The 14,124-nt window shown below is 46.4% G+C and overlaps 1 protein-coding gene across 2 annotated transcripts in view; it reads left to right on the top strand.

The window, feature by feature from the left end:
- The window catches only part of GALNT17 (polypeptide N-acetylgalactosaminyltransferase 17), a 435,103-nt gene that overhangs the window by 228,038 nt on the left and 192,941 nt on the right, over positions 1-14,124 (top strand). For both annotated transcript variants that reach the window (XM_037135575.2, XM_037135576.2), the window contains exons 4-5: positions 4,878-5,052; positions 7,357-7,554. In XM_037135575.2, the coding sequence (XP_036991470.1) occupies positions 4,878-5,052; positions 7,357-7,554 (373 nt within the window). The remainder of the gene's footprint in view (positions 1-4,877; positions 5,053-7,356; positions 7,555-14,124) is intronic.

Below are 14,124 nucleotides of genomic sequence, written 5' to 3'. Positions count from 1 at the left end.
TAGCTAGCTTCCCGGTGAAGCAAATGGGCTCATGCTCCCCAGTTTATTAAATTCAATGTCTAATTCCCTTTGCCCCCTTTATTAATAACTAGTTAACTACCACAGTAGCACAGACATGGCCCAACCCGAGGGGGCATGGACACTTCGCAATGTACATCTGCGTGGCACTGATGTTCATGCACTGGTTTAGGAAGCAGGTGGAAATGCATCTGCTAGGTCTACACTTCCTTCTGAGTAGGGCTTACACACAAGGGAGGGGACTAATTGTTTATTCTCCAACATCACTCAAAGTGCAGAATCTAAATATAATTCCATAATACAGCTTTTTTTGCTGTAGTACTGTTTGTAACTTTCTCGTTGTCAATGTGTACTCCTTAAGCCTGGATGACAGGTGTTTCTTTTATTGTTAAGGAGCAGATATATCTGCCTCCTGGTCCTTTCTGATCACAGGCAGTATTTGCTTCTTCCCTGATGACCTCTCCAAATGCTATTTACCAAAAGCTAACAAACACAAGGATTCCCAAATGGCTCTAGACCCATTTAGTATTGGATTTTATAACACTGGAAGGTAAACATTTATTTTTGCAGAAATGAGTTTTTGTTTTCCTCTCTGAGTTTGTCAGTGAGAAAAATCTTGTGTAAAATGTTTTTCTTACTGTTATTGTACTGTGGTAGAATGGGTTCATTTGTTAAGGATGACATTTCTTATGCAAAGTGTTTTTCTTACTGTTCCTGTAATGTCTTAGAATGGGTTCATTTGTTGAGTGTGACATTTGGGGATTTGTTTCCTTCCCTGTGAGCCTGGGGACTTGTTTTTACTTGGTTAACTCGTGGGTTCTCTCACTTTAAGGCAATTTCCACATCTCAGCACGTCAATGCCCTGTGGCTGTCACAATCAGGTTCCACCAGGACCTCCTGTCTGGAACTCTCTCCTGAGCTGTCCTACCCATCCTCTTCTGCCCACGGGGCCCAGATGCATCCAGAAGGGAATTCCTGTTTCTCAATGGTCCCATCAGGAACCTACTACTTGCTTAAATCAATGGTCCATTCTCAACTGTTATTTCCTCTAATGCATTGATTTTCTTGACATTGGACATAGAGTAACTCTCTGAGGCTAAGAACTGCATCATTTTCAGCTATGTAGACGCTCTGTATGTATTTGTGAAAGGAATGCATGTATCCTCCTTTTGTAAACTCTACCCTTGATGTGATTCGGCCTCTTTGATGCTATTTCTAACCAGTCTGAACCCCTAGCTTGTCCTCCTGCCTCCTCAAAACACATTTCCCAAAGTGCGGTTCTAATCTTCTTCACTCCCTCTCCCGGGACTCTCACTCTCTAAGAGCCATTATCTCCCATTGCTGTGTCCCCAACACTCTGCGCCTTTTCTTCTCACCTACGGACCATTAACTCGGCTCAGCAGTCTACCCCGGAGTGTCTGCAGGCACTTCAACCTGTCCCCAGGGGAACTCATCAACTTGTTTTTCTGCTTCTCTCTTTTTTTTTCTCTTCTCTAATTAATAGCATCTTCCCAATCTCACAGACACTGGTAATTCTCTAGATCCAATTTAATGCTTATGTTTTTTTGTCTGGAATAGTGAGTGAGAGCCCCCATTCAAACTGCCGCTTAATCAAACAGAACCTTGTCCACGAGCACCTGAGCCAAAAGAATCTCCCTCAGTGACCCTGCGTGGCACTTTCCTTCCACGGCCACGTTTTTCCCTTTGGCCTTTGGCTTCCTTTCCTTTGTATTACTGAATATTGTGATTTTTCAAACATGACTCATCTCCTTAACTAGATTGTAAACATTTTGAAGGAGCACTTGCGTCTGAGTGGACTTTGAGTCTCGGCAGGGCCCTGGGCCAACACCTTACCGGGCGCAGATTCACACGCAGGGGCTGGAAAGAAAAGCCTGCTCAGGGTCACTTGTTCTCAAGCCCTGCTAGCGGCGTGGCGCCATCCCCCTCAGGATCCCACAGGCTGTCACTTCAGATGCCTGTGAAGCAGTGTGTCCTGAACCATGTGAGAGTGAGGCCAGTGTCATCCCTGCACAGTGGGCCACACACTTCAAAGCGGTATTGACTAACTCGAAAGACCAGCTGTTGTTCATGAGAAATTATCAAAATGGTCTACATTAATAATACTAATAGACCAATTATTATTAGAAACAACATTTATGGAAGGCATATAATTTTATGTGAAATCTCATTTATTGTTAAAAGCCATAGGGCACTGGATATGTTTTGAAGCCCTTTAAGGTCCATATCTCAGGAGCCGTGAGATGGAGAAGGGCAGTGCTGGTGGACCACACCGTCTTTTGCCAAACTCGTAAATGCCTGTTCTACCCTCTCTCTCCCCTGAAATGCCTCAGTCACAACCACTAAACAAATGAAGAGACCACTTGACACTTAGACGTGGTGACTGGCATGGCCAGGACTGACATCCGGTTACTGGGCAGAGTCAAATGGGGTTCCAGGTCACCTGGCAGCCGAGTGCAGTGCCTGTGGGTCCCCAGTGTGTGCTCAGCACTCGGCATTCCAGATGTTCTCGCCCAAGTTCCGGCCGCTGTGGGCCAGCCCCGGTGAGAAGGCAGGATTCCACCGCACCTTCCACAGGTGCATTGCCGCCCAAGGCCTGTCCTCTCATCATTCTCTGCACTCATGGGGAATAAATGAAAAACCAAATGGGCATGGCCTGCCTAACCTTCTTGCTAGAATCATTGTTCCAAGAAACTTAATTAACACACAGAAAAGCCCAGCCAATAGGTATAGTAGACGGTTTCTAGAAGCTGAACATTCTTTGGGCCACCGCGGTCTCATTTGCTTGGTTATCTCTCTATTTCGTGGTGAGTGAGGGAGCAGAGGGTGCTCACAGCCTGGCTGCCTTACCAGCTGCCTTACCAATGCTAGGTGATGGCAAAGATGGTAGCCATACCAACAAAAACACCGACATAGATAACCCCTTGAGGGCATACTGTGTGCTGAGCGTGGGCTAAGGCTGTTGTCCTGTGTATTTCCAACTCTGTGGTTCTCTAAGCGTAGGTCCCCATACTAAGAAATAGATGTTCCTGGGTCTCGTTAGAAGTGGAGATACTCAGGCCCCACCCTAGACCTTCTGAAAATGAAACTGTGGGGAAGGGGCCAGCAATCTGTTTCAACCCCTCCAGTAATGCTGATGTTCCCTCCCATTTGAGGACCATAGTTCTAGTGAATAGGTCTATTTTTTCATCTTGGGCACAGCTTTCTCAGGCTCCCTGGGCTGCTCTGAAATCTTTGTTCAAGTGTCCTATACCTACCTAGAGGGAAAATAATTATGAAGACTGGTTACTCAATGTTCAGCCTGTGTATGATGCCAGAGATAATTCTAGACATCTGTGTATATTAACTCGTTTAATGCTCACCACAGCCCGATGGGGTCCGCCTTCTGCCGATGATGGAACTGAGGCACAAACTGATTGGTTGAATTTCCCAGGGCCACCCAGGTAATAAATGCTAGCACTACATTCTGAACCAAGGCCGTCTGACTCCGGTCTGCACTCCCAGCCACACTCTGCGCCTCATTAGTACTTTCTGCCATTTCCCCAGCCAGGTTCCATTTTTTAATCCTTTCTAAGCAGTTGTATTAGTCTGCTGTGGCTGCCATAACAAAGTACCAGAGACTGGGTGTCTTAACAGAAATTTACTTTCGTGTATTTCAGGAGGCTACATCACTCCCAGGGACAGCAGTCTGACCTGGTGAGGTTGCCCTCCACGTATGCTGCAAAAGTATGGCTTTAATTTGCCAAACGTTGCCCTGTGTAACTAGGATGTGAGACTTCTGCACAGTATCTGTAGATACAGCTTTCCTGGGTTCCATTAGAGCGCACTCAGAGGTCTTCTCAAAAGTCTTCTCCAGTATTGGTGTGAACCTCTGTCACTGCAATCACCTGGGCTGCTCCCGGAACCCCGAGTGTCCTATCGCATAAGCCTGACTCTCTACGGGCAGATCCGTGAGGTGTGCATCTCTAAGAACCCCCTTTCTGTCAGCTTCTCCTGACCTCCTGCGTCTGGTGATTTGTTGTACATAAAGGTACCAACCTTTAAGTTTATGAAATTGGACACGTTTGGCCTGTGTTTCAGCTCTTCCATTACTAGGTGTGTGACTTTAGGGCAGGTTAGCATCCCTGAGACTATTTCTTCATTTGAAAAGCAGGAATTAATCCAGATAATTAATAGAATTAATCTAGCAACTTCCTAGGGTTGCTGTAAGGATTAAATTAGATCACATAAATAAGGCACTCGGCACCACGTGCTTGTTGCAGAAGGAGGTGTGTGGGAGCTCTGTCGGCGTCACTTCTGCCCCACGGTAGCATGTTCATTACCAGGCAAAGATTTATTTTACATCCTGAGAGCAAAGCGCTAATCCTGTTAACACTGCATCTGGCGCGTGACTGTGTGTCTGGATCACTTAGCACTCGTACTATAAGAACTGGCTTATGTGCCTATGGAAACACCCATACAGCAGTGGATAAGCAGGACCATGGGACAGTGGGAGGGTGAGAATGCTGGCCAGGGCGGGACAGGGGGGGCCACAAAGAAAAGAAACCTTAGAGGACACCTGCCAGGCAGCAGCAGTGGAGACCTAAACGCCAGGCCTGGGTGCTACCACTTCAGCACCCAGGTACACTACACCTTGGGTGTTGAAGAAGCGTGCCTGTCCTGGGCTGTGTGTCAGAGGTCTTCTGACTCACACTCGCTGAGTTGCCTTTTCTACTAAAGTTACTGACACACCAATTTTTCTGCAGTCTCTGAACTTCCTGAAGATCTGTTGGCACCACAGTGGGTTGGACACATATTTGAGATGACAAGTTATGGACCTTCTTGTGTTTTGTCATTTATAGAGGAGCTGAAGGCCCCCCTGGAGGAGTACGTGCACAAACGCTACCCGGGGCTGGTGAAGGTGGTACGCAATCAAAAAAGAGAGGGCCTGATCCGAGCGCGCATCGAGGGCTGGAAGGCCGCCACCGGCCAGGTCACTGGCTTCTTTGATGCCCACGTGGAATTCACTGCTGGCTGGTAGGTGTTAGCTGAACCCTAGGGGCCTGCGGGTGGTCAGGAGGGGTCAGGAGGTGGGGCTCTGAGTCTGATTCCCCTGAAGCCACTGGAAGAATGGAGAAGGGGGTGGTTGGAAAAGAAGGTGAGACCATAGTCTGAGATAAGACTGGGAAGCAGGGAGAAATTTGTCTGTTGGCTACTAAGCCCATCATGTCATCGTTGTATACTTACGTGATTCCTCATTCTGGGGCAGCCACCGTGTCTCAGCTTTCACTCGGTTTGCGTGCAGCAGTCATCTGCTGCCTCCTGACTGATGGTGACAGGGGTTTCTATCTCGTCCATGTGGCAGGTCGGCTGTGGGTTGTTTGTGGCTCACAGAAAAGAACAGCAGCTGAACCTTGCAGGGGCTGTGAAAGTTTCTGCTCTGTTGTGACACTGTCACTTCTGCTTACATCCCACTGGTCACAGCTAGTCATACATCCAAGCTAAGCATTAATTTGCATTAAAGGAGAGAGTATACCCATCGGGACGTCCCCTGGAAGTGGGCAGCAAATTACTGGGAACAGTCGTACAGTCTATCACAGACTGGAGATCAAACTCCTCCCTTCAGAAGCAATATTTAAACATGGTTTTCTGCCCCCATGCTCTATAACTTCTGCCACAAAGAAATGGACTGAGCTGGATGCCTCTAAATTCACGGTACCACACCACCCTGGAGGAAGTGTGGCCCATTGAAGGGGGCAGTGAGGTTTAGGGGTTAGAGCTGATGCCAGACAGACCATCTGGGTTAGAAACTTGGTTTAGCCACCATCTGGGTGTGTGGCCTGAGGCAAGTGACTTCACCTCCCTCTGGCACTGTTTTCTTATTGTAAAACGGTGACCATAGTATCTATTGAAATGGGATTGTTGTGGGATTTAAATTAGCCAGCTCATGTGACAAGTTTAGAATGGTGCCCAAGTTGTAGTAAGTAATTATAAATATGAGCTGTCATTAGCTCATTAGGAAAAATGTGTGTTCAAAGATTAGCAAATGCATCCTACAGTCAGAGTCACTTGAATAAGATGGAGAAGATGGTTTAAGAGTTGAAAGGGAGGAGAGAGCCCTCCTGCTCTGAGAAATTAGGGAAGGCTTCCTGGAAGAGGAGGTAGATGATGTAATAAGGAAGCAGATGATGTAATAAGCCTCAGAAGGTGGCCAGACTTCCTGCCAGTGGCAGAAGGGCACTCCTGGATGAGAGCAGCGGAAGCGAAGACATGGAGGGGGCACAGCAGTCGAACGTGACTGAAGGCGGTGCAAAGTCCATCCCCTTGGGCTTCAGCCTCGATGATGTGAGCAGAAGGAGGCACTAAATGGCCCAGCATATATTTTATTGCTCATTTTAAATAGAAGGATGAGGTGAGCCAACAGGTAATTCAATAGCTGCAAATGAAAAGAGATGGGATGTCAGCCGAGCCTGCTCATTATTTTTCCAAATAATGCAGAGGAATGGGATTTTCACTTGTCTCTTTTCCAGAGCTTGTGCTCTGAGTTAAGTGGGGAGATTAATGTCCTGGCTTGTGAGACCCATCTTCTCCTTCCCGAATGTGGAGAATGATCCCTTCCTGCATCTGCTGCAGAGACACACGCTGGCAGGGTGTCTTACCATCTGCTTTTTCCCAAGCCAACAGGGCTGCACCTAGAACATCCAGCCAGCTCCCTGCCTATCTCCAGTGATGCCCTAATGGGCAGGTTAGCTAGGAGGCAGGATTCTGCCTACGTTTGCACTTAATTCATACGGTGGCCATTGCTAACCAATTCAATTAGATCTCTTTTAAGAAATCAATTAAATAATCAATTAAAACAACTGAAATAGTCACACATACAAAGAAGCTGATTAAAACCAGGCCATCAAGAGCAGAAGTGACCTATTTTGGGAAAGGGAATTCAGCTCCTGCAGAAAATACAAGAGGCATCCACCAGTGCCCTGAGGGGAAATTGGAAACACTGTATGGCTGTCATGCCATGCATCACAGAGTCAGACGGCCTTGCTTTGGCCTGCACTGTTGGCATAAAAGACAGGCCAGGCACTTTGTGAAGCCTCGCCCCAGGCCTCTCCTGCGGGCATCAGCATGTGAGCAAACCCCGGGGACAAAGGCCTGAGTCGCAAACTGCTCCTGGGGGAGGCCGCTGGGGAGCTGCCTTTGCCATCTGAATCCCAGCCTGCCAAGGCCCCCCCTTTATTATCTATGTGGCTTCTGCTCATTTCCTGTGGTCTTGGGGGTCTGTGCACCTTGAGGTGTGGTTTACCACAGGAGAGAGATTTTACTTCTACTTCTCTGTTTCAGGGCCGAGCCGGTTCTCTCCCGAATCCAGGAGAACCGGAAGCGGGTGATCCTGCCGTCCATCGACAATATCAAACAGGACACCTTCGAGGTGCAGCGGTACGAGAACTCGGCCCATGGGTACAGCTGGGAGCTGTGGTGCATGTACATCAGCCCCCCGAAAGACTGGTGGGACGCCGGAGACCCTTCTCTCCCCATCAGGTCTGTGGCAGGCAAGCTCTGGGGGCCACTGAGTCCCAGGTCCCAGAGGACAGGAGCCAAGGGGGGGAGGCTGGGAGAGGCGCGCAGGCTGGAGCAGCAGAGCGTGACAGGCTGCTTTAGGAAATCGGGGTGCCTGACCGGCGCAGCGTTTGGCTCCTTCAGCCACAGTTTCCCAGCGCAGCTGACCAAACGGAAATACTGAAAGACTGAGTTCACAGTGTAACCCAGGGTGCCAAAGCCCCCTTTCTGAGACCCTGAGCAGGGCTCTTTCTTGTTCAGCGAAAGCTAAATTCAATTGTTCCATCCAGTATGAAAAGCGGGGCATACGAAAAATAAAAACTCAGTGGCCAGACAGTGGGGAAGTGGAATCACATTGGCTCTCAGGTCAACTTCTCGTTTTGGCTTGTGGTGGACGAGGTGTGTATACAAGAGGGCAGAAGGAGGAATAGTCACGGTCTTTCTGGGAGAGGGATAATAGTTTTCTCCAGAATCAGGGTTCCACCTCTTTTCTGTCCTTTTCTGGTCCCTTCTGGTTATCGCCATGGCGATTGCCAATTGTCCAGGTGCTGGTGGGTGTGTCATTTAGTATGGAAATTAGATTATAATGAGATTTGGGGTTGTTGAGCGGCCATGCGGATTTCAGCTGGCTCCCTCTTAGGAAGGAACTTTGCAGGTAATAACCTGCAGGCCATCCTGTTCCTTTGAGGTAAACAGAGTCAGGGAGGGGCCAGAGGTCAGCCAGGCTGTGTGGGCCTAGGTGGAGTGTCAGTAGGAACGCTCACATTTTTTGATTCTTCCTTGTATCTGATGAATCATGTGCATGACCTTTTAAGTGTGAGGTTCGAAACATTCATTCCTGGCCTCTTTCATACTTGCAATCTTTATTATTTCAGTGCTCCCCACCCTTCTCCATGGTACAGGAGTAGAGAAGGACAATATTGATGTGGCACCTGGGGTGACTGAGGGCCTGGGGGTGGCTCTGCAAGAGCCTTGTCCTGGGTCCCAGCCAGCCTCCCTGGAGACAAGGAGATCACAGCCTCACAGTGTTCCAGTTGCGAAGCTCACATACAAAGGGTATTGAATGAAGTCGGCGGATTTTGAGGCCATGTTTGTTTCCCATGGGTGTTGTAACAAATTTCCATGAACGTAGTGACTTAGAGCATACAAATTTATTCTGTTACATTCTAAAGGTCAGAAATCCTACATGAGCCATAACAGAGCCAAGCCCAAGGTGTCTGAGGAGCTGGGGCCTTCTAGAGCTTTGAGGGGAGAATTCACTTCCTTGCCTTTTCAGCCTCAGGAGGTTGTCCTCATTCCTTGGCCCATGGCTGCATCTCACTCCTCCCCCCCATTTCCTTCATCGAATGGACTTCTTCTTTCTTTGACTTTCTTGCCTACCCTTGTGATGGCATTTGGCATCCACAGAAATAATCCAGGATAATCTCCCCATCTCAACATCTTTAATTACATCTGCTAAAACCTTTCTCCCCATATAAGGTAACATTCACAGGTGGATTTTTTTGGGGGGGAGGGGGCAGTCATTATTCAGCCTGCTACAAATGCCCTGATTTTTCAATTAAGATTATAGTTCTATACTTTCTATAATTTCTAGTTGAGGGCCAAACTGATTTAGAATCTTCTTGGTTCTGTCTTAAGTTAGAGGAGATGGGAGAGGCATTCTTTGTCCTATTTAGAACACCGTTGGTATGAAGGGGAATAGCAACAACGAATAGTGGACTAGGAGTGAGAACATTGTACAGGTGGTAGCCATGCAGTTCTTTCTCAGTTTAAAAAGTTTCAGTAGCCCTGGCTGGCATAGCTCAGTGGATTGAGCGCGGGCCTGCGAACCAGAGTATCGCGGTTCGGTTCCCAGTCAGGGCACATGCCTGGGTTGCAGGCCAGTTCCCGGCAGGGGATGCATGAGAGGCAACCACACATTGATATTTCTCTCCCACTCTTTCTCCTTCCCTTCCCCTCTCTCGAAAAATAAATAAAGAAAATATTAAAAAAAGTTTCAGTAAACAACAATAAGATTGGGAGATGCTCAGAAACCCACCCCACCACCACCCCTACCCTCACCTCATGTTCTTTTATTTTTCTGCTCAAATCAAAAGCTGAAGAACAGCATTACAGTGGAGCCACCTATGGGCAAATCTTTGTAACAAGAAAGGTGACCTTTTGGGCCAATAGGTGTCTCAGCTGGAGATGCCTCCGTGGCTCAGTGTGCATCCCAGACTAGATGGCTAATGACTTTGTGCAGTCATTGCACAGTCATTGCTGTAGGGCCACACTCTTGGCTCTTTGCAGATAATAATGTAGATTTGTCACTAAGGTGTCATCTGAGAACCAAAGCATAGCCGTTGGGATATTTACATTTTAATGGGTAAGATACAACGTCACACCCATTTGGATGTCTACTATTTTAAAAAAGCAGAAAAGAAAAGTACTGCCAAGGATGTGAAGAAATTGGAACTCTTGTAGATTATTGGTAGGAATGTAGAATAGTAAAGTCACTATGGAAATTAGTTCCTCAAGATATTAAAAAATAGAATTACCGTATGATCTAGCAATTACATTTCTGGGTATATACATACCCAAGAGAGTTGAAATCAGGGTCTCAAAGACATATTTGTTTACCCATGTATAAATTATTCACAATAATTTGTGTTATTCATAATAGTCAAAAGGTGGAAGTCACTCAGTGTCCATCTACAGATAAGTGGATAAACATAATGAGGTATATACATATTATTCAGCCTTAAAAAAGGAAGGAACTTCTGACACATGCTATAACATGTATAAGGCTTGGGAACATTATGCTGAATAAAGTAAATCAGACGCCAAAAGACACATCCGTATGATTCCACTCAAATGAAGCCCCTACAACAGCAAAACTCACAGAGACAGAGAATAGAATGGTGGTCACCGGGGGCTAGGGAGGGGGAGGAATGGAGAGTTATTGTTTTGTGAGTATAGGGTTTCAGTTTTGTAAAATGAAAGGAGCTGTGGAAATTGGTTGGCACTACTGAACTGTACACATAAAAATGGTTAAGGTAGTAAATTTTATTATGTGTATTTTACCATGACTATAAAAAATTCATATGGAGCTCTTTAAAGACTCCTTGGCTCTCAGATTTTGAAGGGATGAAGTTCAGATGGTAGACCACATACAGTGAGTTTTGTATTCTTGGCCAAATGATGCTTCCCCCATGTCATGAACAGGAAGGCTGACCTCTGACCTTTGTACATAAGGGCAGGAGGGTGTGATGCTGCTGTTGGTGGCAGAGGGGAGGCAGTGACGGCAGCGCAGTGCTGTGCCGTGGGCTGCCCAGGAAACATGGCTGTCCTGTGTTTGCAAGGCACTAAAGCGAAAAGTTAGCTTGTATTTTATGAATCATGGTAATATTAATGGATGATAAATATGCATTTTAAAAGGACTCAAGAAAATCGAGTTGTGATCATGAGTCACTAATTTACATGCATCTCTGATGTACAAAATAGAATTACATACCAGTAATCTCTTTTCAGGTATCATCACTTATAAAATGCTTAATTTGTTAATGATGGAGATATTTAATTGTAGGAAGGACTTTTAATGGCCCTTCTGATGTTCCTGAGCAGATATGATCTGTAAACATTAGGCCATGGTGGTTTCCCATCCCCACTGTGGTCCCAATATTTTAATAGTAATGCTTTTATTCTGGTATGGGATGAGGAGAACTTTGTCACAATTCAAATGGCATTTGTTTGCACTAGTCTTTATACAAGAGCTGTCTCAGTAGGCAATGTAATGTAGAGATTTGGCATTAAGGGAGTTTATTTCCTTTCTGTTTTACTTCTTTCCCTCTTTCTTCCTATGTATCTTCTGCTTGGAAAACCAAGGTTTTCTGTTTTTCCTCCACTCTCCTCTGTCTACACCAGTTTCAGGTGTAGAGAGTGGGCGGGTGGCATTACAGAGGGTAGGGCCAAGGGTAAGGCATGAAGATGGGACAGAAGAACATGTGTCCCTAAGGAGTCTGCAGCTGCGCAGCCAGGTGATGGTGCTGGGGGACACATGGCCAGCAGACTTTTAAGAAAAGGCACAAATGCAGATCATTTCATAAAATCTCCTGAATTTTGAACGTTGGCAATAATTCCCTCTTCTTTTGAACAACATGTCTCCAGACTGGATTTGACCATGCAGGTCCCTGGGATTTGGTCTTTGGTCCACATGGGCTCCCTTGGGGACCCCTGTCATTCCCAGGACAGCCTATTCCATGCTTCTCACGCTGGGAGCCGCAGGCACCTGCCACATGTGGCGTTGTTGTGGGGCTGGGGGACTTGAGGAGAGTGTGACTCGGAGCTCCAGGAGAATGTGGCTGGACCCTGGAACTTGGCCGGACCACTTCACTTGGAGTGAAGGCCTGAGAGACCATCTTCCTGCCTCCGCTGTGTGCTGCTGCCCCCTGCCTGTGGCTGAGATTGCTCAGGGACAGGCTTTGGGAAGCCTTGACCCAGCTTTCACCTCTGGGTGGAGAAGGCTCTCAAATCTACGTCTTAAGCCCTGATTTTTCTCCAAATGGCATCATCTCCAATGTCACATAAAAAACCTATCATTAGACCAGTTGAGTTTAAGCTTTTGTGAGTCATGGAAATCTCTGATAATTTAATGAAAGCCAGAGATCATATCACCCTTAAACATGAACAAACAGATGAACTTTGTGTATAATTTTATGAAGTTTATGGGTGGGTGACACGAAGCCAACTTCTTAGTAATCCAGAAGGCTTATATTCAGAATGACTCCTAAATATTTCTACTTTCCCAGTTGGAAAACCTTTCTTTACCACTTTTTTAGATTGCCTGCTGGTCTGTATGCTTTATGAAGCCAGGGCTGCGGTTATTTCAGTTGTAGCCCCAGTACCTAGTGAGTACCTGCCACTTGCAGGAATGCCAAAAATATTTATTGAATGAATGAATGAATGAGTGACATCTGAGGCTCAGAATTGAGGTCAGGGTTAGTGAACCATGAAAAAGAGAATAAGACTGTCTGAAGGTACATTAGAGAAGGAGAAAGAAAACTCCAATATTTCTGGGGTGAAGGGAGCCTTCATAAAAGAGATCAACAAGTAACGAATGCTCATAGAGGTATGAGGACAACCAGAAAAGTGGTGTCATAAAGATTTAATATCAGGAAGATGACAAACACCCTTTGGTTACAGGGATTAGCTGGTCATAATCTCAGTGAAACCATCTTAACAAAACATGTGTGTCTGAAGCTAGATGGCAGTGGGTGGAGAAATGAATTAGACAAGAAGAAGTGAAGAAAGTGATTGTGGATTATACTTACGAGATGTGGGGGTTGGGGAGACTTGGAGTAGAGGAGGGGCAGCAACTGGGTGGAGTGACAAAATACAGTGACGTGGTTGTTTTAGAATGGGAGACACTGACTGAGCAAGTACCTCTAACACGATGATCAAACAGAACTCAGGGTTTATCTTTGTAAAACCCCAGCTGCTTTCCTTCCCTCTTGTTGCATTTAGCTTGTTTAGTACAGTGAGTCTTTCTCGCCCCCTTCACCAGGAAAACTCTAGAAGCTCACGAAATGTTTGTTGTCACTCGGGGAATGGAAGTCCTAGGCTCACTTTCCTTCCCAAACCGGCCTCAGTCTAATATTGAAATTGTCCTCCTCTCCCTCAGCTGTGGTCTGCTGCTCCCTGATCCTCTGCAGTGGAAGAGGGGCTGGAACCCTTATTCTTTTTCTCTCTCACTCATCTTTCCCTTGGGAGGTGCAGTGTCTGACCCCACTGGTGCCAAACGGGGGGAAGGGGAGAAAGGGAGATGGGAGGACTCTTGTTTGATGGACACTGTCCCATAGTGGTTTTGTGCTCTCTGGGGCAGCTGGTGGGTAAAGCTGGTTTTCACCCTGGGGCACATGGAAGGTGCTTTTGGTGGCTATGTGTGGGCAGTGGGGGGTCAGAAGCTCCATGCCTTCTCGTGCAGCAGGGACTGTCCCTCAGCTCGCAGCTCCCAGTGCCCCCTCCGCCTGTGCCTTTGCTCCACACCCTCTTGCTGCCAGGATCCCTGCGCTCCAGCAAGCCACTGCCTTTCTCCTAGTTAATTAATTTACACATGCATTTAAAACATTTATTTTTTCCAGCTTTATTGAGATATGATTGACAAATAAAAAGTATAGTACCTGCCCTGGCTGGGTGATACGTTGGGTGGAGTGCTGTCCCATACAATGTCCCGGGTTGGGACATGAACAGAGACAACCAATCCATGTTTCTCTCTCTCTCTCAAATCAATAAGCATATCCTTTCAATCCTGATTTTTAAATTAGGATATGAAAAATTGCATATGTTTCAGGTGTACAGCATGCTGTTTTGGTGTACATATAAACTATGAAATGATTATCATAATCATGCTAATTAACGCGTCCATTACTTCACATAATTACCTTTTTTTATGGTGACAAAAGTTATGATCTACTCTTTTAGCAAATTTCAGGTATGCAGTATATTATTATTAACTATAGTCCTGATGCTGTATTTTAGGTCTCTAGAACCTACTCATCTCTTAATTTGAAGTTT

This window comes from Artibeus jamaicensis, unplaced genomic scaffold (genome assembly GCF_021234435.1).
Source record: "Artibeus jamaicensis isolate MK-2021 breed Jamaican fruit bat unplaced genomic scaffold, CSHL_Jam_final contig_3182, whole genome shotgun sequence".
NCBI lineage: Eukaryota > Metazoa > Chordata > Mammalia > Chiroptera > Phyllostomidae > Artibeus > Artibeus jamaicensis.
Note: the sequence above shows the minus strand (reverse complement) of the source record. Positions and strands in the feature narration are given on the sequence as shown.